Here is a 26,072-nt window from a genome sequence, read left to right as displayed (position 1 = left end):
TTATGATCGGCTGATTCTCTCTCTTTAACAGGAAGTTGTCCGTGAGGTAGCCAGAGCCAATGGAATTCGGCATCTTATTTCTATGGCATCAAGTGAACATGTCATCATGCAGAATGAAGCCCTGGTTGCCCTGGCAATTGCAAGTGCCATTGACATTGGTAAAGCAATTTCAAGTTCTTCGGCTGAATTTATCAGACATGTCAGAGTGTAGTTCTAGTGAGATCTCTCAAGTTGGGCCTGAGATTTCTGATGGCCCAAGAAGCTCTGCAGCGCTTCTAAATCCTAGAAGGATCCAAAGTGTTACTACGAAGGGTTCTCCAGGTAGGAATGAGCAATTACTCTGGAATATATTTGGGAACGTTCCAACACTGGCTTTGGTTAAAAAGTACAAACTATCAGACACTAGTTTGGTCTCGTCTGGAAGTGACTTTGAATTATTTGGTGTATCAAAGGAAGAGCCTGGCACTCCATTAGCAGTGTTGGGAAGGTTACTTTTAAAATGTATTCCACTACAGATTACAGATTACATGCCCCAAAATGTATTCTGTAACGTATTCCGTTACGTTACTCAATGACAGTAACGTATTCTGAATACTTTGGATTACTTAATATATTATCATGCTGTTTACAACAACGTGAATGTACGATTGCTGTGATTTATTACTGTTACTGAAGGTCCGCGGCTCCGAACCGTAGTAAAGGCTAATGGCTGGCTAATACGTCGGGTTCGTAGCTGAAAACTAGCTTTACTTTGTTGTCTGGGTCAAGTTTGAGACAGAGAGAGGCGTTGAAAGGCTGCTTATTGTTTCAGAGGAAAACAGGAACACGGCGTACAGTCGAGTCTTAACAGCTTACTCACAGCTGGGCTCGTCAGGCTCTCTTCTTGGCTGCAGTGGTTGTTATTATATTTACATGCTTCCAGCTCCCGTTTCTGCTCGGTGACAGCTCGTACCTTTTTCTCCCTCCCTCGCTCACAGACACATAACGGTATGGCGGTCCATTCTGCCTGCAGCACGGACTACACGGCCCATCAGGCTGCATGCTTTAGGGTGATGCCTGTAGCATTTGGCCTATTAGCTTAGCACAACAACAACAACAAAAAGGCGCTGTCTCACCCAGGAAACACACAGACGCAGAGAGCGTGTGTGTCACCCTGTAACCATGGCAACCATAACGCTGCCGCCTGGAACAACAGAACAAACAAAACCCAAACAGTCCTGAAACAGGAAAGTACCGCCGTGGAATCCATTTATTTCAACAAAGTAACTGTATTCTAAATACCACCTTTTAAACAGTAACTGTAACAGTAATATTTTGTATTTTAAATACTTAACATGTATTCTGTTACTCCCCAACACTGTCTGTTAGTGTTCACAACACGTTGTAATTTGGTGTCTGTGGAAGTGAGTGACGTGTAGAGTATCACAGTAGTTTGGGCTCACGTAAATATGTTGTACATAGAATGACCTCATGATTGAAACGTCAAAACACTACCAGCCCATGCACACCCACCCGGGATTTAAAAATATTTTACCATAACCAGCAGGTTGTATGTTACACGCACACAGGTCCTCCACCAGATTCCCAGGACTGAGGATTCCTCTGGACAGGGTCTCGGAACTCATTCTTGGGATTTGTTGGAGCCACTCACCCAGTTTGTCCGTCTGTACCTGGACATCCCACAGTATCTTAGCTTGGTATTCAAAACCAGGGGGCGTCTCCCAGTGTGACCTGAGGATCTCCAGGCCATATTCAGCACAGATGTTTCTGTACACGATGGTTATGGCGTTCCATGTATGCCCTGCCTGCTAGCATCTTGCACCCTGCTGTTATGTGCTGGATTGTCACAGGGGCACCTTTACACTGGGGTCTTGCCTGGTGTGATAGACCCCAGCCTCTGTGGATCTAGTGCTCAGGGCTTGTTCCTGTGCTGCTATGATTAGTGCCTCTGTGCTGTTTTTCAAACCATATTTTGCTGGCTTCTAAAGTTTTTTGCTGTTGAAACTGTAATTTCTGCTTGACATCCTTTACAAGGTTAACGGTGCAACCACTGCTAATCAACACACCATGAAGGCTCCCGACTTGGTTTGTCTTCTACCAAGGCTGACTTTGTTTTTAGCCTGTCTGTCAGTTTTTTCTGTCCTCAAGCCTCGGCTGTCTGTGGTCTCCCACCATACTCAGTCTTCTGTGGGGCCGTCTGCTCCAGAGCAGGATGATGCTTTAGCATCCGTGGCTACTGGATGCCCCTCGCTCAGCCCAACGATAATGGGGACCGTTTGGACAATGAAGATGGGATGGCTGCCCAACAGGGATGCTGGTCCAATTTCATTCCTCAACATGCTCCTCCTTCTCATGGCCTGCTCAGCACTGGATTGGCTGTCGCAGCTGTGTCACCCCCGGACTTTCTCGCCACTTCAACACTCCTCCAGGCTGCCTGGCTCCAGCACAGACGCCTAGCCGTCTCTCTCCTCCAGGCTGTAGCAGACGCATGGCGGACCTGACCACTACACTTTTAAACACTGTTCTTTATTCTCAGTTGTTGTTTCTTTTGCACTCGGCTGCAGCTTTTCAGCTGCCAGCCACACATACACAACAACAACTACCCAGTACAGACTTGAATGCAGAGGAGGCGTGACGAGCTGCTGCAGCTCCAGTGTGTCAGCCTCCCTGCAGTGGCGCCACAGACCTGCCACGCAGGCCGTTTTCCTCTGCCAGGTACTACTACTATTGTCGCTGCTGCCACAGCTGCATCTTGGCGCTCACATGCGGTCATGCCCCTGCTCATCATCGACCACCTCCTCAAGGCCGAGTCTACCCACGTCTATGGCTCAACACTTGGCGATGCTCGGTGGCCGTACCGTTTGCTCTCCTGGGGCCTGTGTGAAGGATATTACTCTGACTGCTCTTCAGCTGTTGACCACCTGCACATTTGGTTCAAGGGTGCTGCAGGAATGAAAACATTGCCTATGTGGACAATTTCACATCATTCCTCAAACGCCCGGAACTATTTAAACAGCTTGTTGTATATTGTAATCTATCAACTCCCAAATCCTGCAATAATTTCTTAAATGAATTCTTTTATCTGTTATTGTTCATTTTGGTAAAAGCATCTTGGTAGCTGACTTTACATATTCATGGTGCCTCTAACTGCACTACCACAGAATTTCTTAACATTGCAAAGGCGTTTAATTTAGTGCAACATGTGGTGGCCACACACTGGACACAGGTTTTACTTTTGGCTTCTCTATAAGCACTTTGTACACGTCTGATCACAAATGCATAATGTTTGACACCGTTGTGCGTCCAGTGTTGTCTTCCCAGAGAAAAACGATTACACCTTGCATCTTTAATGAGCACTCAGCAGCTCAGTTTTCTGCTCTCTGACCTTACTGCATCAACAACTACCTTTTCAGATATCAGTGACTTAATGAATTGGTTGAATAATGTATGCTCACCAATTCTGCATCATGTTAAAATTCAGATTAGTCCAAGTTACAAATTCTTCCCGCTGGATCAGTGATCATATCCGCCACCAAAGAGAAAATCTGAATGTAAGTGGAAAAAGACTCCTCTCCATGTTAACTATCTCCTTATGATGCAGTTATTAGTCACGCTCAACCAACTCAGCTTAGGCCACGTACACGGGGGTATTTCTGAAAATGGAGATTTTCAGTTTTAAATTTTTTTAAATCCTGTCCACACGTGCAGTTTTGAAAAAACATCTCCATCCACGTGTAAACGCTAAAACCAAAGTCAAACGCTCATGCCAGATCCTGACTGTGTGAAATGTTGGCCAATCAGAAGTCTAGAAGCCCGGGAGGGATCCTGGCTCCCCCTTAGAGAGAGAGGTGCCACTGAGCGCTGGTTCCACAGATCAGCACACAATACAACACAATAATGACCTGTTGCAATTTAGCAAAACACAAGATGTTTGATGTCAATACTGAACAGAGATGATGTCCATCAAAGAATATATGTTTACCTATTTTTGCATGTCTGTAAACAATGCAGAGTCTATGAAGGATCCATTTGGGGAGGCAGACCTGTTACCCATGCTGAAGAAGATGTTGGAGGATCCTGTGGGAGCGGTCGAGGTCAAGTTCAGTGCTTTAGGTCTCATTTGCAGCCTGGCTAACTCCAGTATGTGTCTGATTTTAAAGCAACACATAGAAATTGCAGTAATTCTGTCCAGTGGATGTAGAATGATAAAGCTGTGATGTCAGTGTCAAAGGAGCCACAAAAATGCAGCAAGCAAACCTCGTGTGCACCTTTTAGCTTACAGCTCAGTGTCACAGAGATTAAATCCCCACAGGCAGGTTACAGGAAGTATGAAATATGGAGGCCCGAAGAAAACAAAATCCAAGATTCAGCAGCACTGAGTCCTGTTGCTCTTAAATCTACGTTCAGCTGTTTAGCAGGAGCGCGGCGGGTGCTGCTCGCTCAGATTTGAAGTTTAATTTTTCACGCAGAGTGAACGGCGGACGCTGATGTTTTTGTCACATTTTACAGAATCAAAATTATGTCAGTACGTCCACGCTGTAAACGCTGCACGGTCGTACTCTCTCCATCACTCCATGTTATCCATTGTTGATCTGCACACGTCTGTTGCTGCCACAGACGCCGCACGCTCGCCACTGTCATGAGACGCTCTCACAAACACAATCACGGTTTAGTAACGCAGCGTGCTTACGAGAAAGTAACAGGAATATAATTACTTTTTTACAATACTGATTCTTTACTTCACTCATTACGTGAAAAAAGTAATTGGATTACAGTAACACGTTACTTGTGTTACTGCTCAACCGCTGCTCAGGAGACACTGAGCAGCATTCACCCAGGAAGCACAGGAAACCAGAGCTAGGAGATATAAAGCTATGTGGGACAACAATGGACAAGGGGAGACTGAGACAGTGTAACCAGAGAGGAAATGTAGTTGAAGACAAAGAGAAAGTAATTATAAACACAAAGTCGTGATTAATTTAACAGAAGACTTAAATAACAAGACTAGAAAATAGACCATGAAGTCCTAATGAAGACGACACCCTTCAACCCCGGGGACCATGACAACGTCACAAGTGTCACTCAGCTCTGTGTTTCAGATAGCGATGTTAATAGTAACAGGACACGAAGGCCATTCAAAATGGTTATTAGATATTTGGTTTTCTGAATTTCCAGTAGTAGTAGTGTGTTTACATTGGTGCCAATTTGGTGCAAAGTTGTCTTGGTTGCACAGCCTAAATGTGTTTCTCAGCCCTGAATGTTTGTGTAGCTACCTCGTGTACTTAAATGGTGGAAAAAATAAAGAGAATTTAAAAAGCAGAATTTTCATGCATCCTCAGCTATTTCAAAGACTTTTTCATAGAACGGCAGCATTATTGTAGAAAAATGGCTGATTCTTAGGGAGCCAGGTTTGAGCGTGTCACAGGTGACTCAGGTGTGTAATGTATTCAAACCAAGCTCTAAAGAACACAAAGTCTACTGTACACCCAATGATGATCAGAGAATATGCTACAGTGCATCTGCATAATTTGATCTGTTTCAATCAACCTCTTACTTTTCTCTTTTCTTTCTGTTCTTGTGTGCTCTAGGTGTCATGAAGGAGGCGTTGAACTCTGTGAATATGAAGGAAAGCATCAGTAAACTCACAGATCATAGCAGCAGTAAACTTGCCTCACAGGCCAGCTCCATACTGACCCTCCTGGGTGACACCAGCTAAACCAGCATCCTGCAGCAACAGGGGACCCATCAGCTGTATGGATTTATCGAGCTTATTCAGTGGCATACTTAAACGACAGATATTTTACTGCACAAATATTGCAAAGTATTGAACTGGCTTCTTGTCACCTGTTCTGTAAAAATGAAGGGCCCTTTTTAGTCCCGGTGTGTGCATGTGTGGCAGGCAACAGATTATAGGAGTATTTGAGTTACGTGTTTGATTTGCTCAACATTATCTTTACACTGCACAATTCAGACATCATCTAAGCTCATTTATTTAGGTTTTCCTGTGAGTAGTAATGAGACATTTATGAATCAGATGGTCTGCAATGAGTATGTATGTGGGGCTCAAAGGTAACGACTGAATGAATAGCCACAGAAAAAGTATCCAGTCTCAGGCAGTCATGTACCATGACTAGCAACATCGTAGACATTTCACAAAGATAGCAAAAAGAAAGGGTAAGAGGGCAGGTGAAGTTAACTGGAGAACACATGTTAGGTGCACCGAGTTCTACAGTATTCTGGACCAAAGGGGATGGATGGAGAAATTTACTAAGAGCCACCTGATGGAGGCGCATGTGCACAGGTGTGGAGGGCACACAAAAGTTACGAATAAAACCTCAGTGCTAATATCTGTAACTCCAGTACCCGGTCATTGGCAAAGATTTTATTATAATATATGTTCATGTTATATAAAGTGTTATTGAATATCACTGAATGCGAGCACCACAGTGGTGCAGTGGAAGCTCTTTCTGCGTTGCGATTCCAAGCTTGTAATCTAATCCAAGTGCTGCACAGGAAGTAGGATGTCAGTAAACGGTACCAATAATTTAAGAACAATTGAAATACTCGGGGGGGCACTCTGGACAGGACCCCAGCCTGACGCAGAGATAAGTAATAATGTAGAAATGATCATATTAAATGCACTGGGGAAAATGGGACAAACTGGAACTAGTCTGAAGCCGAGAAAGCTGATGAGAAGAGGAATGTGTTTGGGTGAACACAAACCAAGCATTTATAATTCTCAAAATTAATGTTCTAATTACAAGAAAAAGATGAAGAGCTGCCAACAGTGCTGGTTAGGGCGGGAACATGCTCAGACTGAGGAAATGCACCAGTGAGTATTTGTGCTATTGAGGCCTTGACAGCCTCCTGATATTTGTTAAAATTTCATAAGACACTGCAAGCTCTCCTGCACTGAGTGCCCTTCATTTAAGGCGGTATGACCTCAAAGGACAGCAGTGCAGACAGCGTTAAACCGATGTAGAGATAGAGCCTCACACTTCAGCACATATTCTGCAAATGGGCCAAGCCAGCTGATCACAAACGAGAGAGTGCAGCATGGTCACGACTCTTACTTCAGCAACCTTGATTTTAAAAGGCTGGCACGTGGTGAGAGAAAGTAGCATCCTCAGCGTTGCATGTACACACAGATTTGACAAGTAAAAGAACCAAATGAAGCGTCTCAGCTCGTATGACCGACGCACGTGCTGGTGAGCCGATACTAACGGGGAACAATCATAAAATCACCAAGAATGAAAATATTAGTCAGGTAAACGTTTCAGTGAGAAAGCCAAGAAAACCTTTGCTGGGCTCTAGCAGCTTGTGAACAGGGAATGGTAATTCCTCAACAGGTTGACCAGCCAGCTTTGCAAAGTATGGAGAGAGAACCCTGCTGTTAGATAACTGCCACTTCTAATGTGGCCATCGGTCATGTGCGTAGTTGTCTGTCTCTGTGTGACTGGTGACCTGTTCAGGGTGTACCCCGCTTCTCAACATATGTGGGATAAGCTCACGCCCACCACGGCCCTAAATCGGATAAGCATTAGAAAATGGATGGATCGGATGTTATTGAATATGCAGCCAGAATAGTTCACCAAACAAACGGACCTTTTTCTCAATATCCCGAAGGTGAAGAAGTGACGTGTTTGCATCACTGATTAAAAGAAACTTTGACGATATCAAGGAACTTGTTTTGTCATGCCGGTGATATGAAGTGTGATGATTCTGAAGCAATATTGTTTGACCTAAAGTAGTTTTATTTTAATTACTCCAGTAACAAAACGACCTACTGGATAAGATTGTGATGTACAAGTGAATGTGCAATGCTCTGGTTTGTCTGTATTGTGGCAGCTGAGGTGATGTTTCTATTTATTTTCTGATAGGTTGAACCTGTTGAAGATGACACAGTCTACGTTTTATAATAAGCCTGTCAGCTACTATCAAACCAGGCTGTCTGTAAATCACCAGTGATATTCTGATGAGTGGACTCAAACATTAAAACTTGCTTTATGGCATATACTCTTCCAATAAGAACTGCAACAGATGTGAAGGATGAACATACAAATAACAGCAACAAAGGAAGAGCCTGAGAACAGCCTCTGGCTATGAGGTGTGTGTTTCTGAAAGATCACATTTATCTTCTCAATAGTTTTATTTATATAGCACCAGCTGAGAGTTGCCTCAAGGCGCTTTACATCTTAAGTTAAAGACCCAGATGAACATGTCTTGATGCATGCGCAATCATCGAAGTAAGGATAGTTGACTGTGTTCCTCTGGACGTAGCACTTTTTGTTAGTCGGAGAAACTCATCCAGGTGACGTCTTCAGTCTCGGCTGACTGCAGGTTTCCCCGATAAAAATAAACAGTAACATTTGTGTAATGACTGAAACCAGCACCACTGATGAACAATGGCTGTGAGGTCAGTTTCTCGATCATTGATCAACAACCACTCATCGACGACCACCATTCACAGAGAGTTGGGGAATGTCTGCAATCACAGCATTGTAAGATGGTGACAGATGTCTGTGAAGGTTCTCAGGTCATCCAGGCTATCGTAGTCTAGGGCGCTTGGGAAGAAAAACGTCTGGACTTCTTTAAGTTTCTTGAAGATGAAGTCCAGATGCTTTTCTTTCCAAGCTCCTTATAGGGACACATGTACCCTTGATGGTCTTTCCCTTTTCACATAAATGTCCTCCTTGATTCCTCGCTCAAACCAGCGCTCCTCCCTGTCCACGGTCCTCGTGGTCTTTGATGACCATGGCAAAACTATACCAGGACATTTGATGTTGGTTTTTCTTTGAATTTTGTTTGTGTTATGTCACAGTGCTGGCTGAAGCACTTAACATATTTAGGATTGCAGTCATGTTGTCTGACTTATAGAAAAGCTCTACGATTGAAGACTTCCTAGTGGTCATGTCATGTTTTTGTAACTAGAAAAATTAGAATAGAAAAAGGTAGCATAAAGACTTTCCCAGAGCACGATGGGAACGTCCGATCAGCAACACAGCTCATGCTAATACCGCTCAGTGTTACAGAAACATTTATATATATAGTTAAATAAAAGATCCAAATCATTTTATTTCAAATGGATGCATTTGTAGAATAAAAAAAATACACAACAAATGAACTGCCTGTTGGACAAAGTCACTGTTCTGCATTCTTGTAGGGTCTACCTTACAATATAAAGTACCTTGAGGCGACTGTTGTTGTGATTTGGCGCTGTCTAAATGAATTTACTCTCATCCATGTTTTGAATTTTACAGATTACTCAACAGACTAATGGGGCTCGAGCATAACAGCAATATCCATACCTACAATCCATTTTAAAGGAAGCACAATGTGAAGAAGATATTCAATACACTGCACTTTTTAACATTTGTATATAAACTAAACATTCTTATGTAGTAGCAACACTTTTTCAGTGTGCATCTGTAGCTGGGTCATTTTGGGGAGTGGCTAGCATGTGTGTTCTGTACAACATAAAGTGAATAATGTGCTGATGGGCGTGAAGCACACTTTTGCTGTGATGTTTAATGTAATATTTGTGTGAAAGTATGTTCTGGATGTAACTACAAATCACTCAACATGCGTGAACAGATCTGTATTTATAGGGAGGGCATTTTTTTGGCCTTTTAGAAGCTTTGTTCTAGAGTGAAAACAATAAAGTTATACAGTGTCTTCCTCTATTTTGTTTCTACGGTGTCATTTTTTTCAGTCATGTTATGGGTTTTAGGCAAAACAACAACAACAACACACAACAAAATCTGAAATCTAAGAAAATATCAGAAACTGAACAGAAACAACTCTTTGGCTGGTGTGAAATGACCTGTGTTTCTGAAGAGGCCAGAGCATGATACACACTGAACATACAGCTGAAGCTCTGCTGACGGATCTATACATACGCTGCTTTCATCTATGGCTAAGCACGTTTTCTGACATTCCAACATTCAATTCAATTTTATTTATAAAGCACCAAGTCACAGCAACAGCTGACTCAAGGCGCTTCACATTCCAATGGTTGCATCCTGAGAAACTGAGGGTTCATTATCTAACCCACAGGCGTCAAACTGCAGGTTTTAGATGTGTCCTTGATCCAACACAGCTGATTTAAATGGCTAAATGACCTCCTCAACATGTCTTGAAGTTCTCCAGAGGCTGGTAATGAACTAATCATTTGATTCAGGTGTGGTGACCCAGGGTGAGATCTAAAACCTGCAGGACACCGGCCCTCGAGGCCTGCAGTTCGACAACCCTCCAACCCAAGGACACAAAATACAGACTGGAGAAGCCAGGGATCAAGCCTTCAGCTTTCCAAAAGTAAATGATATGCACTAACTCTTGAGCCACAGCCAGCCTAAACTGTACTGACTTAAGGGGCTTTATATTATAACATAAAGACCCTACAATAATGCGGAAAAACCCCAACAATCAGATGACCATCTATGAGCAAGCACTTGGCAACAGTAGGAAGAAAAAACTGCCTTTTAACAGGAAGAAACCTCTGGCAGAATCAGGCTCAGGGGGAGGGAACCCTCTGCCATGACTGGTGAGGGGACGAAGACACATTGTGGAAGAGAGCCAGAGGTTAATAAGAACTAATGATGAAACCCAAAGTGGTGTAAATGGACAGGTTTTAATATATAGTGCTTTTCTACTCTGCCTGAGCACTCAACACTACAAACATGCCTTATTCACCCATCGATACCAACACATTTATGTGTACAAGTTCTTTCTGTCTAACATATTGGTGAGCGACTTCAGCATTCTGCCCAAGGACACTTTTGAACGCAGACTGAAGCAGCCGGGGATTGAACCACTGACCTTTCAACTAGCAGATATACCATGCTACCACTAGAGCCACACTCACCCCGAACAGAGCAGACGTGTTCTGTTGTGCTCTGTTTGGGTGATGGCACTATGAGGTTTTTAAGATATTGATTATTCAAGACTTTGTAACTGAGGAGAAAGATTTTAAATTCAGTTCTGGATTTAACAGCATTTTTTTAAGGGGGAAAAACTCTCTACAAAAAACTGTTGTGTAGCTTTCATTTCCGTGTATTTTTGTGGATGTTTTATGTTAAATAAATAGTATTTACATTACAATTCTCAGAAAGTACTGTTATTATTCAAATGTTATTGGATAATTTAATGTGAGAAATTGACCGTGCCTTTTGCTCTGTGACAGCCGGGATAGGCTCCAGCCCCCACCCCACCCAAGTGGAACAAAATGGACTGACTTTAACCTCAGAATTCTGCCTTCAATGTCAGAATTCTGACTTTTTATTCATAGTTCTGACTATTTTCTCAGAATTCTGCCTTCAATGTGAGAATTCTGACTCAGAGCCACCCGTTTTCACTCCTTGGCTCATGTGATTAGGTAGAGGATCATGGTAAATGGTAAATAGCCTGTATTTATATAGCGCTTTACTAGTCCCTAAGGACCCCAAAGCGCTTTACATATCCAGTCATCCACCCATTCACACACTGGGGTGGGGATACTCCCACTGGGTTTAAATCTGGGACTGTCCACCATTTGACCTTAGAACTCAAGAAGCTTCTCGGATGAGAGGTGAAACGTCTTCATGCAACTTAAAGAAGTCCAGCTCCTTAAAGCTCCTTAAACTATGATGACCTGGATGACTGAGAAACTTCACAGACACGGCACCTTGTTTGGTTTCCCCATGTGCTCGACGTGCTCGTCATTACACCACTGTAAACTGTCCGGGTCTTCTTTGCGTCCTCCAGAGTGCTGAGGTTAATTGAAATATAGCTACAATTATACATATTTTTCTTACCTTTAAAGGTGTCAAGGAGTAAACTGGTGGAGATGTTTTCAGTCATCAACATGTGTGCATAAGCAGATGATAATGAAATCAATAAAGACTAACATTATCATCAATAAGTAACTTTTTGAAAAATACCTCATTAAGGCTTATTTTTAACCTGAATATTTAAAACAGCTTAGGCTGCTGCCCCCGCGACCCGGCCTCGGATAAAGCGGATGAAGATGAATGGATATTTAAAACAAACTAAACAATATATAAATGTAAAAAGTCAGTGCTGAAAAATTCCTCTGTGGAAAAATTATTCCATTTTTTTTAATTGGCACCCGAATGCCATCATTTGGGTTTTAGCACATAAATACAGCGCTTTGCTACGTTAGTCCTGTTTTTTTCTTACATTTTGTGGGCATCAGCTGTGTTATTAACAAACATATCAGCTGGAACTGATATTACAGGCAGTTTGTGAGTAAAGTCGACACAGAGACTAGCTTTTCAGTCTTCTCAGTAATACTTCTTATGTTATATACACGCCATTAATGAGCGACTGTTTACGTGCACGCGTTAAAAAAAATCTATATTATACTAAAAAACATAGTTTTTGCCCGCCACGTGGGCGTGCCCAGTAGCTTTGACGTCACCCATTGCGCGTCTGCGTCATCAGTAACGGAAGCAGGAAAACACGACCAGGTCCAAAGTCTAGTAATGAGTGCGTGAAGTATTCAAGGTAAGAACGCGCGGGTGTACTGCTGCTGCTCGGAGCGTGTCGTGCTGAATAACTGCTGACTGTAAAGAGAGGTTGAGCGTCATATCCTGTATACGCTAAACTGAGCAAACTTGTTGTGCCAGAACGCGATTGTCTGCCAAAACCTGATTTCCAATGTTTCCGTGTATTTTTCACGTGTAATATCATCACGTATGTTGGTAAATAGACTTCGGTGAACAGCGTTTACAAAGAGGTTACATGTAGAATTAAAAATGATCTGTTTGTCAAGTGTCTTTACAACTCTGTGTTATTGTAGTTTATAACCAATCCGCTCCTTTATCCCCACTTCAAATACTTTTACAGAACTATCGTAATATTTGCTGCCAGCGCTGCTCTTACAAAAGACATTGTTAATGTTAATGAGATTTGTTTTTTTACTGCAGAAATAAAGGTTATATAAAAGTCACTGCTGTTACTGTTACACGAATGTTGTTGTGGCTCCAGACTTTATGTCATCCATGAGGGATGCAGTTGACATATGTTTCACATATTATAGCCCAACACGTTACTTATAGCACTTTAAATACGAACAATCCGTTTTTGGTAAATACTGGAAATCAGTTTTTTGCAGACAGTCACTTTTTGGCTCAACACCGGTTTTACTATCTGTGTTGGTGTGTATGTAAGAGACACGTGGGAATACTGTAAGCTGGTATTTTGACTCTTTTGCGCACAGTCCAGTGAGCATTAATAGGCTTCACACAGATGTTCGTAGCCTCTGTACAAACTGCTGACTCTACTGTGAGCTAGAACAAGATATATTGAGCCTGTGGGAATGTAAGAGCTGACCAAACTTATTTGAGTTAAATGTGAAGTAACATTTTAACCATTATTTTAAGCTTATGTTCTGTTCCTGTGCTCGTTCCAAGATGACTCAGGTAAGCCATCATCCATGGGGAGAGTGGCCTGGCCAGGGCACCGTGGACCTGTGGGTTGTCCAGTCTCCTCAGGTGAAGGTGGAAGTCCTAACCTTAGGTGCCATTATCAGATCAGTGAGCTACAGAGGGAACGATGGACAAATGGAGGATGTAGTCCTTGGCTATGATAACCTGGAAGGTAGGAGGGAAAGTAACTTGTGTTGTTATCTGCACATAAACCGGTTTAATTGTATAAAAAGCAATGAGATGATTAAAGTGGTTAATTTAAGCACAAACTCCTGAAAGTGATGTCTGTTGTTCAGGTTCTCTAGTACAGGCAGACGTGATCGTGGGTTGTTTTTTGCTTCACATGAATCTGAACATCAGGCGACGGCTAAAGTGAAGCTCATGCAGTAGACTTTCTGTGTCTTTTCCCACCCCTGGAAACACCCATTATTTGTTTAGTAAAGAGATGATTGTCACTAATATATTGGATTGGTGATGCGCTCACTGATCTTAACCTCTTACAACGCCCAGCAGTGTTTTTCAGAAACGTGCACATTATATTCCTGATACTTATTGTGTCACTAGCAGTACGGCCTGCAGCTCTGTCTCACTGCCACTTTCCAGTGTGTCAAGTGTTTAGTTTTTCCTTTGTCTCTTTTAACACTAATGGTACTTGTAATAAACTGCCATGTAACAAAGATTCACAAAGAAAATAGCGGCCATTATAAGTCTTCTCTATAAATATACGAAAGCTGAAACATCATCACTTGTCTTGATTTCGAGGACTCCAGTTTTTTTTCAACATTGCATGCTGCACATTGCTGCACCTCTCATCACAGATCCAGCTAACACGTCTGCATGAAATAGGCAAGAGTGCACCAGTCTGGTCCTTATTCTGGTCCCCAGTTTTCACGGCTGAGTCCAGTACAGAATCAAGTTCTTCAGGAATTTTCAGTACTGGGTGGGAATCGAACTTGTGACTCCCGCCCCAAAAGTGTGTAGTCTTACCACTACAATATCCAGCTTCCATATATCAATAAGAAGTATTATGCTTTGTTGTCAGGTTATGTATCAGATAAGCGGTACCTGGGCGCTGTGGTGGGCCGTGTGGCAAACAGGATTGCAAAGGGACGTTTTGTCCTTGAGGGAAAGGAGTACCAGCTGGATCTTAACAATGGACCAAATGCGCTGCATGGAGGCCTGCGAGGCTTCAACAAGGTGAGGTCTGGTTAATATTAGTTTGTGCTCCAATCTTAACATGGAGCACAATTTGTGGAAAACTGTATAAATGATGTGTTTTCCCTCTGTGTACATGTTTCACCAATCACAGCTAAGTGTTTGACCATTATTTGTAATGTGTGACAATTTGTGCACACAGTGCAGAGCAGCTACCTGAACACGACTCCCACAGGCATCAATTATCCTGCTAACAATTTTAAGCTTTACTCCGTACGACTCTGGATACTGTAGCTCCTGTGAAAAAACCCTTAAATCAGAAGTACTGGACTCCGTGGTATAATTGTAAAACATGTAGCCTAAAGCAGATGACTCGTAGGCTGGAGAGGAAATGGTGTGTCACAAATGTAGAAGATCATCATCATTTGGAGAAATAGTTTGTTGCTTTATAGGAAAGCCCTCCGTAAAGCCAGAACATCTTACTATTCATCACTGATTGAAGAAAATAAGAAGGTTTCTCTGCAGCTCTGTAGCCAGGCTGACAAACAGTCAGAGCTCTGTTGAGCCAACCATCCCTTTAACGTTAACTAGTAATGACTTCATGAACTTCTTCACAAATTCTCATGTCTTTTAGACCCCAATCCTACAAGACTGCTCAAAGAAGTCCTGCCATAATTCTTCAACTAGTTTTGTTTTTTAAGGGGCTTCCTTCTCTGGGTTTAGACTAAAATGACCGACACAGGCTTTTAACACTAAACTACTGTACAGAGCTCTTCTTAGGCTTTTGGCATTGCCGATTCTGTTCTTCATGTTGATGAGTTCCTTCTGGCTCCACCTGTAATTTGAACAAATGAAAGAATGGCTGAAAAGAAGACTGGACACACTGCCCTTTTTTACATGTGCAATCCACGCCACAGGAAAACCCTCACACATCAAAAACAGCAGGGTTGGTCTCACAGAGTGAAATATACACCCATCACTTCACAACACCTACTTGTTGGCAGCTGTAGATTGAATTTTACTGAGCTCTGTAAGCTGCACTTTATGTATCCTGTGTACTCCACGATTCATGTGTGTTTGCTTCTGCAGGCTATCTGGCTTGCTGCAGCAGTGGAAGGTGGTGTGCAGCTGAGTCTTACCAGTCCAGATGGAGACCAGGGTTATCCTGGTGAAGTTCAGGTCTCTGTCTCCTACACACTGCAGGTAGACACATCTGGTTATGAATTCATACTACTGCATCCCAAATTTCCTTTTGGCAGAGCTAATTCGACGTTGCTGTTTAGTGATACTCAGACATTTGTTTTGCCAGCACAGATATTGAGTTTGAACTTGTTTGCTCAGGGGGAAGAACTAACTGTTGAATACCAAGCACAGGCTAACAAAACTACCCCCATCAACCTCACCAACCATTCCTACTTCAACCTGGCCGGACAGGTAAGTGACATGGACACGTTTCTGGGTGCCTCTGCACAGTGGTGTTTGTGTGGTTGGCACTGCTAGTCTCCTGGCTTACAAAACAATATTTTGCCCACTAGGAAGTGTGGTTTCAGTGTGTTGCCTCTGCTATGAACGGGCAGTCCTCTAAACTCCTTCCCCACATCCACACTCTGATTCTTGGTCCACAGGTGTAACGACAGTAACACAATCAGAATCAGAGACTTTATTTATCCCCAAGGGGCAGTTAAGATACAACAGAGCAGCATGACGTTGAAGCTAAGGACAGGGCGTAAGCAGGCAATAAGAGTGAGATAATAAATACACAGAATATACACAGTTTTAAAATTACAAAGCTGTTAAATTAAAGTGACTGAAAGGTGAATAAATAACTGTAAGTGAATAAAGTGTGGGCAGTATAAAAAGAGTGTAGAGTAGTTTATGTTTCTGGTGTGGGAAATGGTCTTATTGGAGTTAGAAAGCAGAGCTGCTTAAGGGGACAAAGGTGGCGCTCCTCAGCGGAGGCGTCGCCCAGAGGGCAGCCACTGAAATGCGGGGTGAAGAATGTGAGAGGGGTCGTTGATGATCAGGCTGCCTGTCTGAGGGCCTGTTGCTGAAAAGCTGAGCCAGAGTTCTGACAGGCCAATGACTGTAGAGCACACTGATGCAGTGTGCTGCAGTCTGTTCCTGTATGAAGGCTGAGGGAGTGGAACCAGCAGCTGATGGAGAAGGTCATTATGCTTTCCAGGAAGGCGTAGGAAAAAGTCATCATGATGGCTGTGCTGACTCCAAAGGAGTTGAGTTTCCTGAGGAGGTGTAGCCGTTGGTGGCACCTCCTGAGAATCTCCTCTGTGTTAGCAGAGAATCTCAGGAGGTTGTCAAAGATGGTTCCCAGGTATTTGTACTCCTCAACCACCTCCACTGGCTTCCCATGGATGGTGGTGGTGACTGAAGCAGCCAGTCCATGTCTTTGGTTTTGCTCACGTTCAGTTCGAGTTTGGAGCCGTCACACCACCCTACAAACTCCTGCACAGCGGGCCCGTGGTGTTGTGAGTGCCTGACAGCAGTGACAGGAGAACAGTGGAGGTGGAACGGAGACCGGAAAGAGAGTCGTTGACCCGAACTTTCTGAGTCCTGTTGGTTAAAAAGTCCAATATCCACAGTAACGACACGGGGAAAGGTTAAACTGCAACATCTGCTACGAGGCACCATCACTTTTACTTCTTCACGATGTACAGATATAACAATGAAAACATATGAGCTCCGTCTTTAATACAACCCAACCTCCCATCTAGCTTCCTGTTTACTGATGACATCATTTCCTGTTACATACTATATGGATTTAAAGGTGATTCCAATGAGAAATCTAAAATAGCATTCTGCCCTAAATTAATTTAAACTCGTGATATCAAACACTGATACTCTCAGTCAGTTTTTCACAATTTTATTTCGTAAACTGTTAAAGGAGGAGGCAGGCCTATTTTGGCAGGATGTTCTGGTATTAGTGAGTGTTGGTTGAGTCTCAGACAGATCAACCCCTTCCTCCTCACATCAAGATGAGTAACGTGGCTATATGTATGGAGAGGATGACAGATGATCTGAAAAATCTTATCTGTGCTCCAGGGTGTAGCAGATATCTACGACCATCAGGTGTCCATCACTGCACAGTCGTACCTGCCTGTGGATGACACATCAATTCCTACAGGTAAAGATTTACTTCAATCCTCTTTAACTGCAAAAGTCAATGGAATGAAGTGGTTTATTTAACAGATGTCAAATATAAAACTGAATGATATAATAGGAAAATTCTCATTAAATAAGCAAATAGAATTAATCAATCTGTCAAAAGCATACAAGCATATTGGTAGTCTCTGACAGTTTGGTGCTTCAAATCACTTCAGTTACACTGTCTCGGGAACAAGACTGCAGACTTTATAATCAGTTAAAGTACATATCCATTTGACTCTTTAGCTCCCCTCTCAGTCCTTGAACTTCTCATGTTCTCCTGGCGTTCCACGTATGCCCTGCCCGTTAGCATCTCGCTCCCTGGTTCAAGGTTGAAGGTTCTTTATTTGTCACATGCATAGTTATACAAGTATAACACACAGTGAAAAGTAACCTGACACGCTCCTCTACATGTGCAAAAATGGGGGGGGGGGGTAGAGGAAGAACATTATATATATATAGTATATACACTGGGTGAATGTGCAGTAGTAGCAGCAAGCAGGTGAATTCTGTACATTAATATGAATAGACATCTGACTATTTTACAGGATAGACAATATAAACATATTTAAAATTAAAGGAATTTGAAATGTACATTATGTGCTGTTACGTGCTCGACTCAGGGACATCTTTGCACAGTATCTGGGGTCTTTCCTGTGGTAGATCCCAGCCTCTGCTGATTTGGGGGAAAGGGCTTGTTCCTGTGCCTCCAGGGTTGTTCTCTATACTGTCAGCTTTCAGCTCTGTCCAGCCATTTACAGGATTTCAGGATATCAGCAACTTCTTTTTCTAGTGGGATTGTTGTAAAGCAATGATTCCAGTATGTGTTTTTATTAGTGGGAGGCGTGTCAAACTCCAGTCCTCCTGAAACTTTTCCACGTGTCCCTGCTGCAACACACTTGAATACAAGTAGGTCATTAGTAGAGATGGACCGATCGATATTACGTATCGGTATCGGTCCGACGTAAATTACTGGATCGGATATCGGAGAGAAATAAAAAATGTAATCCAATCCATTAAATATCAGAAAAGCACCTCACAAAACTTCAAAACTTGCAACATGGCGTAACTCGCCTCATAACTGTAGCACGTCGCAGCAGTGTGCATCACGTGATAGAACGGCTGTGAGTATTTGTAGCCTCGCTACCAAACCGGCATTTCATCTCCGACAAAGTTATCCCAGAGAGAAGTAAAGCAAGTGTGTAAGTTCATCTCTGAGTGTTTGCAAAGCATTCCCACGTTAAGCTTAACAAGCGATATATGGAGCGACTGCCTCTCTCTCCGGCTGCTACTTCAATCATGAAACTGCTTAATGATCAGCTGATCGGCTTTTCTGTCGCGACTCCGTCTCTCTTCTTTGTTTTTGGCCCACTTTGCACCAGAAAGAGGAAACCAGCGGCTGAACAACAGCAGCACGTTTAAGCTTGATAAGCTGTTGTTAGCATGTATTTAATATTACTTTCTACTCGAGGATCTTTTTCTACACAGCTGACGTAACTGTGCAGGGGCGGATCTAGCAAAGTTTAGCCAGGGGGGCCGATAGGGCATTAACTGGGAAAAGGGGGCACAAAGACATACTTTTCTTTCTTATTCTCATTTAAAATGTCGAGCTTTTAATAAATAATCCGAATCTTACACCCAAAGTTTTCATCTGATGTAAAATGTATAGAAGTCCATTACTGTATATAGTAACTGTTAAGTCTAATATACCCTAGTAAGCTATAGTATTTTTTCCTTTGGGAAGATACTATCTGTGCAGTCTGCAGTTCTGTTGAAGAAAGATGTTGAATCTATTTAATATTTCTTGAAAAATAATTTATTTCCGTGCATTTTTTTCACACTGCATCAAATTAAAGTTGATTATGCCGATTAAGCATCATGAGGTGGAGGGTGGGGGGTGGTTCCCTATTTTTTTATTTTTTTTGCTGGGAGTTTTAGAGCCCTATTAGTTAGGTTGCTTAATATTTCTGCTAAGTACTCTTTAAAATACCAGAATGGAGCAGGTTTAAGTTTATTAGATTGATCAGTTTTGCTGAACTATGAAATATTTTGGGTGCAGTGTATTTTTTACATACAGGTATAACAGAATAGCTTTAGTGTTGTTGTTGTTGTTTTTTAAAACTTGAGTATGAACTTGTACAAAAAGCAGCAAGATATTAAAAAAACAGTTCCATTGATCAAAAAACACTATATCGAATTCATATCGGTATCGGCAGATATCCAAATTTATGATATCGGTATCGGACATAAAAAAGTGGTATCGTGCCATCTCTAGTCATTAGCGAGACTCTGTAGAACTTGACTGAATGCTGAAGGTGGCAGGTGTGTTGCAGCAGGGACACATGGAAAAGTTTCAGGACAGCAGCCCTCGAGGACTGGATATGGGCTCAAAATGTGGTCATAAATATTTTGTACTTGTAAAAAAGATTTGTATGTGTAAAAAGAATTTGTGTGTGCGTAAAAAAGATTTGTGTGGACTTAGCCAAAAGAAAAAGTATGAATTTTGACCCTATTTTTCTTCCTTTCATCTGATTGGTCAATGTCATGTCAATCACAAATGTAACAATCCAATCAGAGAACAGATGGGTTTGGCTGTCGAGGGGCGCTTTTTTTGAATTGCAGGTCTTTGAAGGGAATAAATGCTCTTTTACATGCCAACCCAGCGTTTTCCTTCATCACCAAACAGTCTGTGGTCGTCCGAGTGTGGTGATTTTTGTGTCACAGGTCTACGTGTTTAATACAGGGACTTCCACAGCCTTTTCAACAGCGCTGCGGACCGCGGGGTGGGGGCGGGCAGTGTTTTGGAAATGACAGTCTTCATTACAAAGCTTTCTTCGTTATGAATTAGCATACATGTTTTTATTGAACATTTGAAGAACCAGCAAAAAAACCAAACTCTTGTAGAGGACATAAAGTCAGAGATAGAAAAGACAAGGAGCAGGTGCATCTAGTACAGGTAGAGCTGCTGCAAAAACCCACAGAGCTCAGCAGCCAGCGCAACAAATTCTGGATCCTTTGCTTTTAGTTAGCAGTTAGCATTAGCAGCACATCCTGCATTCCGATGTGAAAGGACCTTTATGCTGCGCACTGTGACTCACAGCAATGGTCCTGGGTCAGCCCTGACTTTGTGTTAAACTAATCCTAAAGTAATAATGGTATTTCTAACCACTGATATAGCACAACTTTTTCCTTTCAACAGCTGCTGAAAGTTAGGGGACCTAGCTGCTATCGGATATTTATATAGCGATCCTCCAAACTGTATCACCCTTCAAGGACCTGCAGTTCAAAAAAGCGCCCCTCCGGCAGCCAAACCCATCTGTTCTCTGATTGGATTGTTACATTTGTGATTGACATGACATTGACCAATCAGATGAAAGGAAGAAAAATAGGGGTCAAAATTCGTACTTGTCACTTGCAGGGTTTTTTTTGGCTAAGTCCACACAAATCTTTTTTACGCACACACAAATTATTTTTACACATACAAATCCTGATTTACAAGTACAAAATATTTACGACCACATTTTGAGCCCATAACTGGAGTTCAACACCTGTGATTTAGTGTGAGACAGGCAGAAAATCTCGGCTGAAAACTTTCTCTTTAACCTGCCGCTGTGACCACAGTTTTCACCCTACAGTGATCATTTTACCCTCAAGATGTAGCTACATGTGTCGTTTTTTCAACGAGTCCTTCCTCAAAGCCCAGAGATGTGTAACTTTTGAACTGGAGCCATTTGGTTCAGTCATCCTCTGCTCCCGTTTACTCCCTGTTTAATTTTTCCAACCAGTTTTGGAAAGAAAGAAAAAGACATCAGTTTTGAACTCGCTCTCCTGACCTCAGTTCAGCATAGAGCTATGTGCTGAATGTTACTGACAGTAAAAGAACACTGTGCCTCTTTGTTAGGTACACTTTTGTTCAGTCTACAGCAACAAGCTATTTTGGTGCAGCGCTGCTCTCACAGACTGACAGAGAGAAAAGTGGGTCTTTTCTGATGTCCTGCCTCCCTCATTTGAGTTTCATTTGTGGATGGTTTCGTCTGTGTCTCACCATAGTGTGGCTCTCCATGTTTGTGGCACTCTCACAACTGACCCATCTGGTACATGCAAGTTTGAATTTTTACAATCCCACTGCAGTCTCTCCAGAAATGACAAATTCTAGTTATTTTCCTCTTTAGTATGCAGGTGCTTAACTATATAAACCAAACCCACCGTTCGTGAGCTCATGTGAAGGCCACATAATGTTTGGAGGCCTTTGATTGGCTCTTGGACTTGTTGTATGGCTGGCGTTCTATCACAGTAATTCAGAAACCTCCCAGAGGTCACTGTGGGGATGAGAATGACGAAGCTAAGATCCTGTGGGATTTTCAGATACAGACAAGCTCCTGATGGAAACCACTGGACAATGGTGATAAAGCAGAGGAACGTGCCTGTAGTGCGAGATGCAGCTAAGTACTAGGTACAGCAAAGATAGTGTGCAGAACGCTCACTAGCAAATGATTTAGTTTGCTAAACATGTTACTTATGGACTTTTTGTCATTTAATATATCTTAATGCTCCAGTAAATAACTCGTAACTGCAATAATTCACCTTTATAGAATCGATTGTGTGACATTAATTAACATTCCTGATACGAAGTCATGAATTAATTCACTAAATACTAACAGGAGAGATCAGAGAGGTGAAAGACACACCCTTTGACCTCAGAGAACCAGTTCTCATTGGCCCTCGTCTGAAGGAACTTCAAGGCCCAGGGTTTGACCACAACTTCTGTTTGTCATCACCCGGAGGTCCATGGACAGAGAAACGCGCTGCCAGGTTTGACACAGAAGTCATTTTCTAAAACATACTGTAGACACATGTGACATCCACTGAAGTTAAGGAGGACAAATAAGTCTCATCTTAATTGTTTATTTATTTATTCATTTTAAAGAGTCTGTCACCCAGCAAGTGGGCGTGTCTTAGAGGTTTCTACTAACCAGCCAGGAGTCCAGTTCTACACTGCCAACTTCCTGGATGGCTCCATCGCAGGAAAGTGTGGTTGTAGGTACAGGAAGCACAGCTCCTTCTGTCTGGAGACGCAGAACTGGCCTGATGCTGTTAACCAGGTATGATGAATAGAAACTCAGTGTTGTGTTTTTTCTCTTGTAGATGGAAGTTAACCTTCGGTCAAGTTCACTTCCTGGCCTTACATGGATAGGCATGTAACATATCCTTCACGTTAATCTGCAGAGCTCTCTAGAGACTCATCTGTCTGAGACTCTTTGATTGCTCCCATCTCCAGAATAGTTTTTAATTCCTTCACGCCTACTTTTCATTGACTTCTAAACTCTTGAATGCATTGTCACACTTTGGCAAGTCTATAGGTATATATATTATCTAGGTTTATGCCTCCTGGTAGGGTAGACAGCAAAATGCTGTTGTGGCATGCAAACATATGCTCTCTTGGATGGTATAAGTTGGTCATCACAAATGAGCAAAGTGTGATTGGCAATCTGGCACCTGAGGCCCCAACTTATCAGATACCAAAGTCATTCAGCAGGCTCCTCGGAGAAACGGGCTTTGCCTCTCCAAACTTTTAGGAGGTTGAAATCTGTGTTGCTACACCTCTGTCAGAGAAGACAAGCTCATAAGTATCACAGTCCATACATATAGTCACTTTTCCCTGATTGCATCCATTGTCATGTATGATCTTTCAAAGTCTTCCTCAGAACTCGACCAGACCGTATGTGTGGTACTGACAAACAGTCATCCAAACAGACGTAATTAACCATTAGTCTGCTCAGAATCTCCTTTGGGATTCCAGCTCTGAGGATAACCTGAAATAGTGTCCATGTAACTCCCTCTGCAGAAATGTTGTGAGGTTGCATTACTTTGGGATACTGATAATAGGGCTTTGGAGCGTGATGTCACAGGGGTGGGCGTGGAAAGGATTTTGGCCCGATCCGCCATTTTGGGGGTCTAAGTAAGGAGCCAAAGCATAGCCATGGTTCGTACTTGCTGTGTGCTCGGCTGCAATGTTCGATCTTACGACCGGCACGGGAATAAGTTTGGATTGTCTTTTTATGCTTTCCCAACCTGGAAGCAACATGAAGGAGCTCATGTATCGGATATTACCAAACGAAGGCGTCTAGCCTGGATAGCAGCCGTGAGACGAGCTGATATCAAGTTCTGTTACGTCTCCAGATATCAGCTGGTGTGCTCAAGACATTTTCATTCCGGTAAGTTCTAAATATGTTCACATCACACTTTATAGCTGAATAATATCATCGTCTCGGAAGTTATAGAAATTGCGATCAAACATCGAATGGAGTGACTTGATTGGTTGATGTAAAGACAATAAATGAAATGAGACAGGAAGGACACAAATTGGCGTTAATAATTTGCCCGATTATCAATGTGTTAACTTGCATGTACTTTACAATTATGGGCATATAATATGATAACGATATTTTAGCAGTTAAATGATAAATGTGTAACATTAATTATGGTGGGGGGTGGAAAATGGCTATTTCACTCGGTGCACTCCAGCTGACTTACTTTGACGACGTACTCAGAGTTTGGCGGCTTGAAAATAGCCAAATCTTGCACCCAGCCATTTGTAAATTGGATGTGCGCCTCCAGTGACTTGTAATTACGAAACTGGTTCGCTGTGTAAGCGCTTACTCCACAAACAAGATACGTGAAGATATCGGGGTAGGACAGTGGCGGTAAGTCGTCTGGGTCTTTACTCCACCGCCGTATTTCATATGGGTCCAGATTTGCGATGCACTCTATTTTTTTCCAAGTACCGCTGCTTCGCCTCTGGACGCAATCGGTCTCTATACCGTCCGTTTTCTTTTGAGCTGCTTTTAAGCATGTTTCTTGTCGTCGTCGTTCCAACACAGTGTGTTTGTTTTGATTCGTAGACCCCGAAAATGGAGCTGCGCTCCCACAATGCAATGCGGCGTGACGTCAACTCCAAAGCCCTATGATAACATTAGCCCTGTGCACTACAGTTGTATGGCTCAATGAGGTCTGTATCCATATGGACAAAGAGCACCTCCATTGATGACAGAAGGTGCACAGATGCTTAAACTGACTGGCTGAAAAAACAAAACAAAAGAAACAACGGTGGCATTGAGGGTGGGCTAGACATTAGCAGCTCAGATACCTTGAACACCCGACCAGTGTGTTCATGATCTGGTTCATTGTTTTATCATATCCTATCTAACTGCCAATTTGGTATAATGACCTGCCTGGAAATTAATTTCCTGCTTTTATTTCACCAACAGCTGAGTAATATCTGATTGTAATTTCATGATTTATTCCGTCTGTCCTTAATCAATATGCTTATGTCTACATGGTGACCATTGTTTGTTTTTGTTTTTATTACCTGGTCAAAGACAAAGTGAAGACTGCTGCCACAACACTGGAAAGTATTCTTTGGGGTGTGTTATAGGAAGTTGCAGAGCCTTCTGTCACACCACTGATTCTTTCTATCTCTCATACTGACTGAGCACATCTCTGATGGCTGTGGTTGCACTTCTACACATTACCCCACCAGTCCATCAAACCCTGGCCAATACCCCAAATCAAACAGTATGCAAACACTCATTAACTGCTTACTGAACAGCAGTGAAAACAAGTTTCCTCGTTGCTGTTTGGTTGTTTGTTTGGTTAAACAGACTAATGAGAATTAAAATAGAGTGTGTGTGTGTGTGTGTGTGTGTGTGTGTGTGTGTGTGTGTGTGTGTGTGTGTGTGTGTGTGTGTGTGTGTGTATTCAGCCTTCATTTCCTGACTGCCTTCTGCGTCCTGGAGAGAACTACCATCACATAACTCGCTACACCTTCACAACTGTCTGATCTGACAGACAGAAAAGAAGAAAATTTCATCGTTTGCAGCAGATTGTTTCATTTCCTAAAAGTCTGCTTTTTTATTTTGAATATAATTTTTGTTAACATTTTACAATATTTTGTTAAGCTTGTTTTAGTTTGAGCATCACAGAACTGATGAGATAAAGAAAAAACCTTCATAGTTCAACATGACCAAACTGTTATAATTTGATTTATGATGATGTGCCATACTTGTCATATTAAACACAATATTGATCAAGCGATTTCTCTCGTGCTGGTGCTTTGTTTCAATGTGTTCTCTGAAGAGGCTGGCATCGTGGCTGGTTACTGCTGTCACCTCGCACCAAGAAGGTCCTGCGTTTAAATCCACTGGTAGGCTGGTCCCGTTCTGTATAGATGTATTAATGCATGCTCAATCATCCAGGTAAGGAAATCCCAGAAAGGTTGATTCTGTTCATCTGAATGTAGAGTTTTCAGTGAGAGAAACATTTCATCACTCA

The 26,072-nt window shown here is 42.4% G+C and overlaps 2 protein-coding genes across 7 annotated transcripts in view; both read left to right on the top strand.

The window, feature by feature from the left end:
• Nucleotides 1–9,683, top strand: part of si:dkey-191g9.5 (rap1 GTPase-GDP dissociation stimulator 1-B) — a 28,542-nt gene extending 18,859 nt beyond the window's left edge. Inside the window, exons 12-15 of one of the 4 annotated variants that reach the window (XR_013101450.1) lie at nt 32–158; nt 4,012–4,099; nt 5,589–5,751; nt 7,881–9,683. Coding sequence is in view for 2 of the 4 variants with exons in the window: in XM_012924956.3 (XP_012780410.1) it covers nt 32–158; nt 4,012–4,140; nt 5,589–5,716 (384 nt within the window). In the remaining 2 variants the exon portion in view is untranslated. Of the gene's footprint in view, nt 1–31; nt 159–4,011; nt 4,141–5,588 lie in introns of all 4 variants that reach the window. The other 3 variants (XR_001168037.3, XM_012924956.3, XM_076891949.1) reach the window with 3 other exon arrangements.
• A 2,705-nt stretch (nt 9,684–12,388) lies between these two features.
• On the top strand, nt 12,389–25,835 carry galm (galactose mutarotase). Of its 3 annotated transcripts, none has more exons than XM_004572028.2 (9): nt 12,389–12,504; nt 13,413–13,599; nt 14,470–14,624; nt 15,672–15,785; nt 15,924–16,016; nt 17,640–17,721; nt 22,403–22,553; nt 22,669–22,843; nt 25,504–25,835. In XM_004572028.2, exons 2-9 carry the CDS (start codon nt 13,413–13,415, stop codon nt 25,579–25,581), a joined length of 1,035 nt encoding a protein of 344 aa, XP_004572085.1. In that variant the 5' UTR covers nt 12,389–12,504; the 3' UTR covers nt 25,582–25,835. The 3 variants fall into 3 exon arrangements, with proteins under 3 accessions (XP_004572085.1, XP_004572086.1, XP_004572084.1); XM_004572029.2 differs by lacking the exon at nt 12,389–12,504 and adding an exon at nt 12,509–12,575; XM_004572027.6 differs by lacking the exon at nt 12,389–12,504 and adding an exon at nt 12,615–13,320.
• Nucleotides 25,836–26,072: the final 237 nt, after the last annotated feature.

The sequence above is a fragment of the Maylandia zebra genome, linkage group LG13 (assembly GCF_041146795.1).
Source record: "Maylandia zebra isolate NMK-2024a linkage group LG13, Mzebra_GT3a, whole genome shotgun sequence".
NCBI classification, from domain to species: domain Eukaryota; kingdom Metazoa; phylum Chordata; class Actinopteri; order Cichliformes; family Cichlidae; genus Maylandia; species Maylandia zebra.
Note: the sequence above shows the minus strand (reverse complement) of the source record. Positions and strands in the feature narration are given on the sequence as shown.

Excerpts from the sequence above, each read along its gene's own strand:
- galm (XM_004572028.2), top strand. The coding sequence starts at position 13,413 with ATGACTCAGGTAAGCCATCATCCATGGGGAGAGTGGCCTGGCCAGGGC. Across the intron at positions 22,554-22,668 it reads ACAGAGAAACGCGCTGCCAG|AGTCTGTCACCCAGCAAGTG; the intron begins GTTTGACACAGA and ends TTCATTTTAAAG. Across the intron at positions 22,844-25,503 it reads GGCCTGATGCTGTTAACCAG|CCTTCATTTCCTGACTGCCT; the intron begins GTATGATGAATA and ends GTGTGTATTCAG.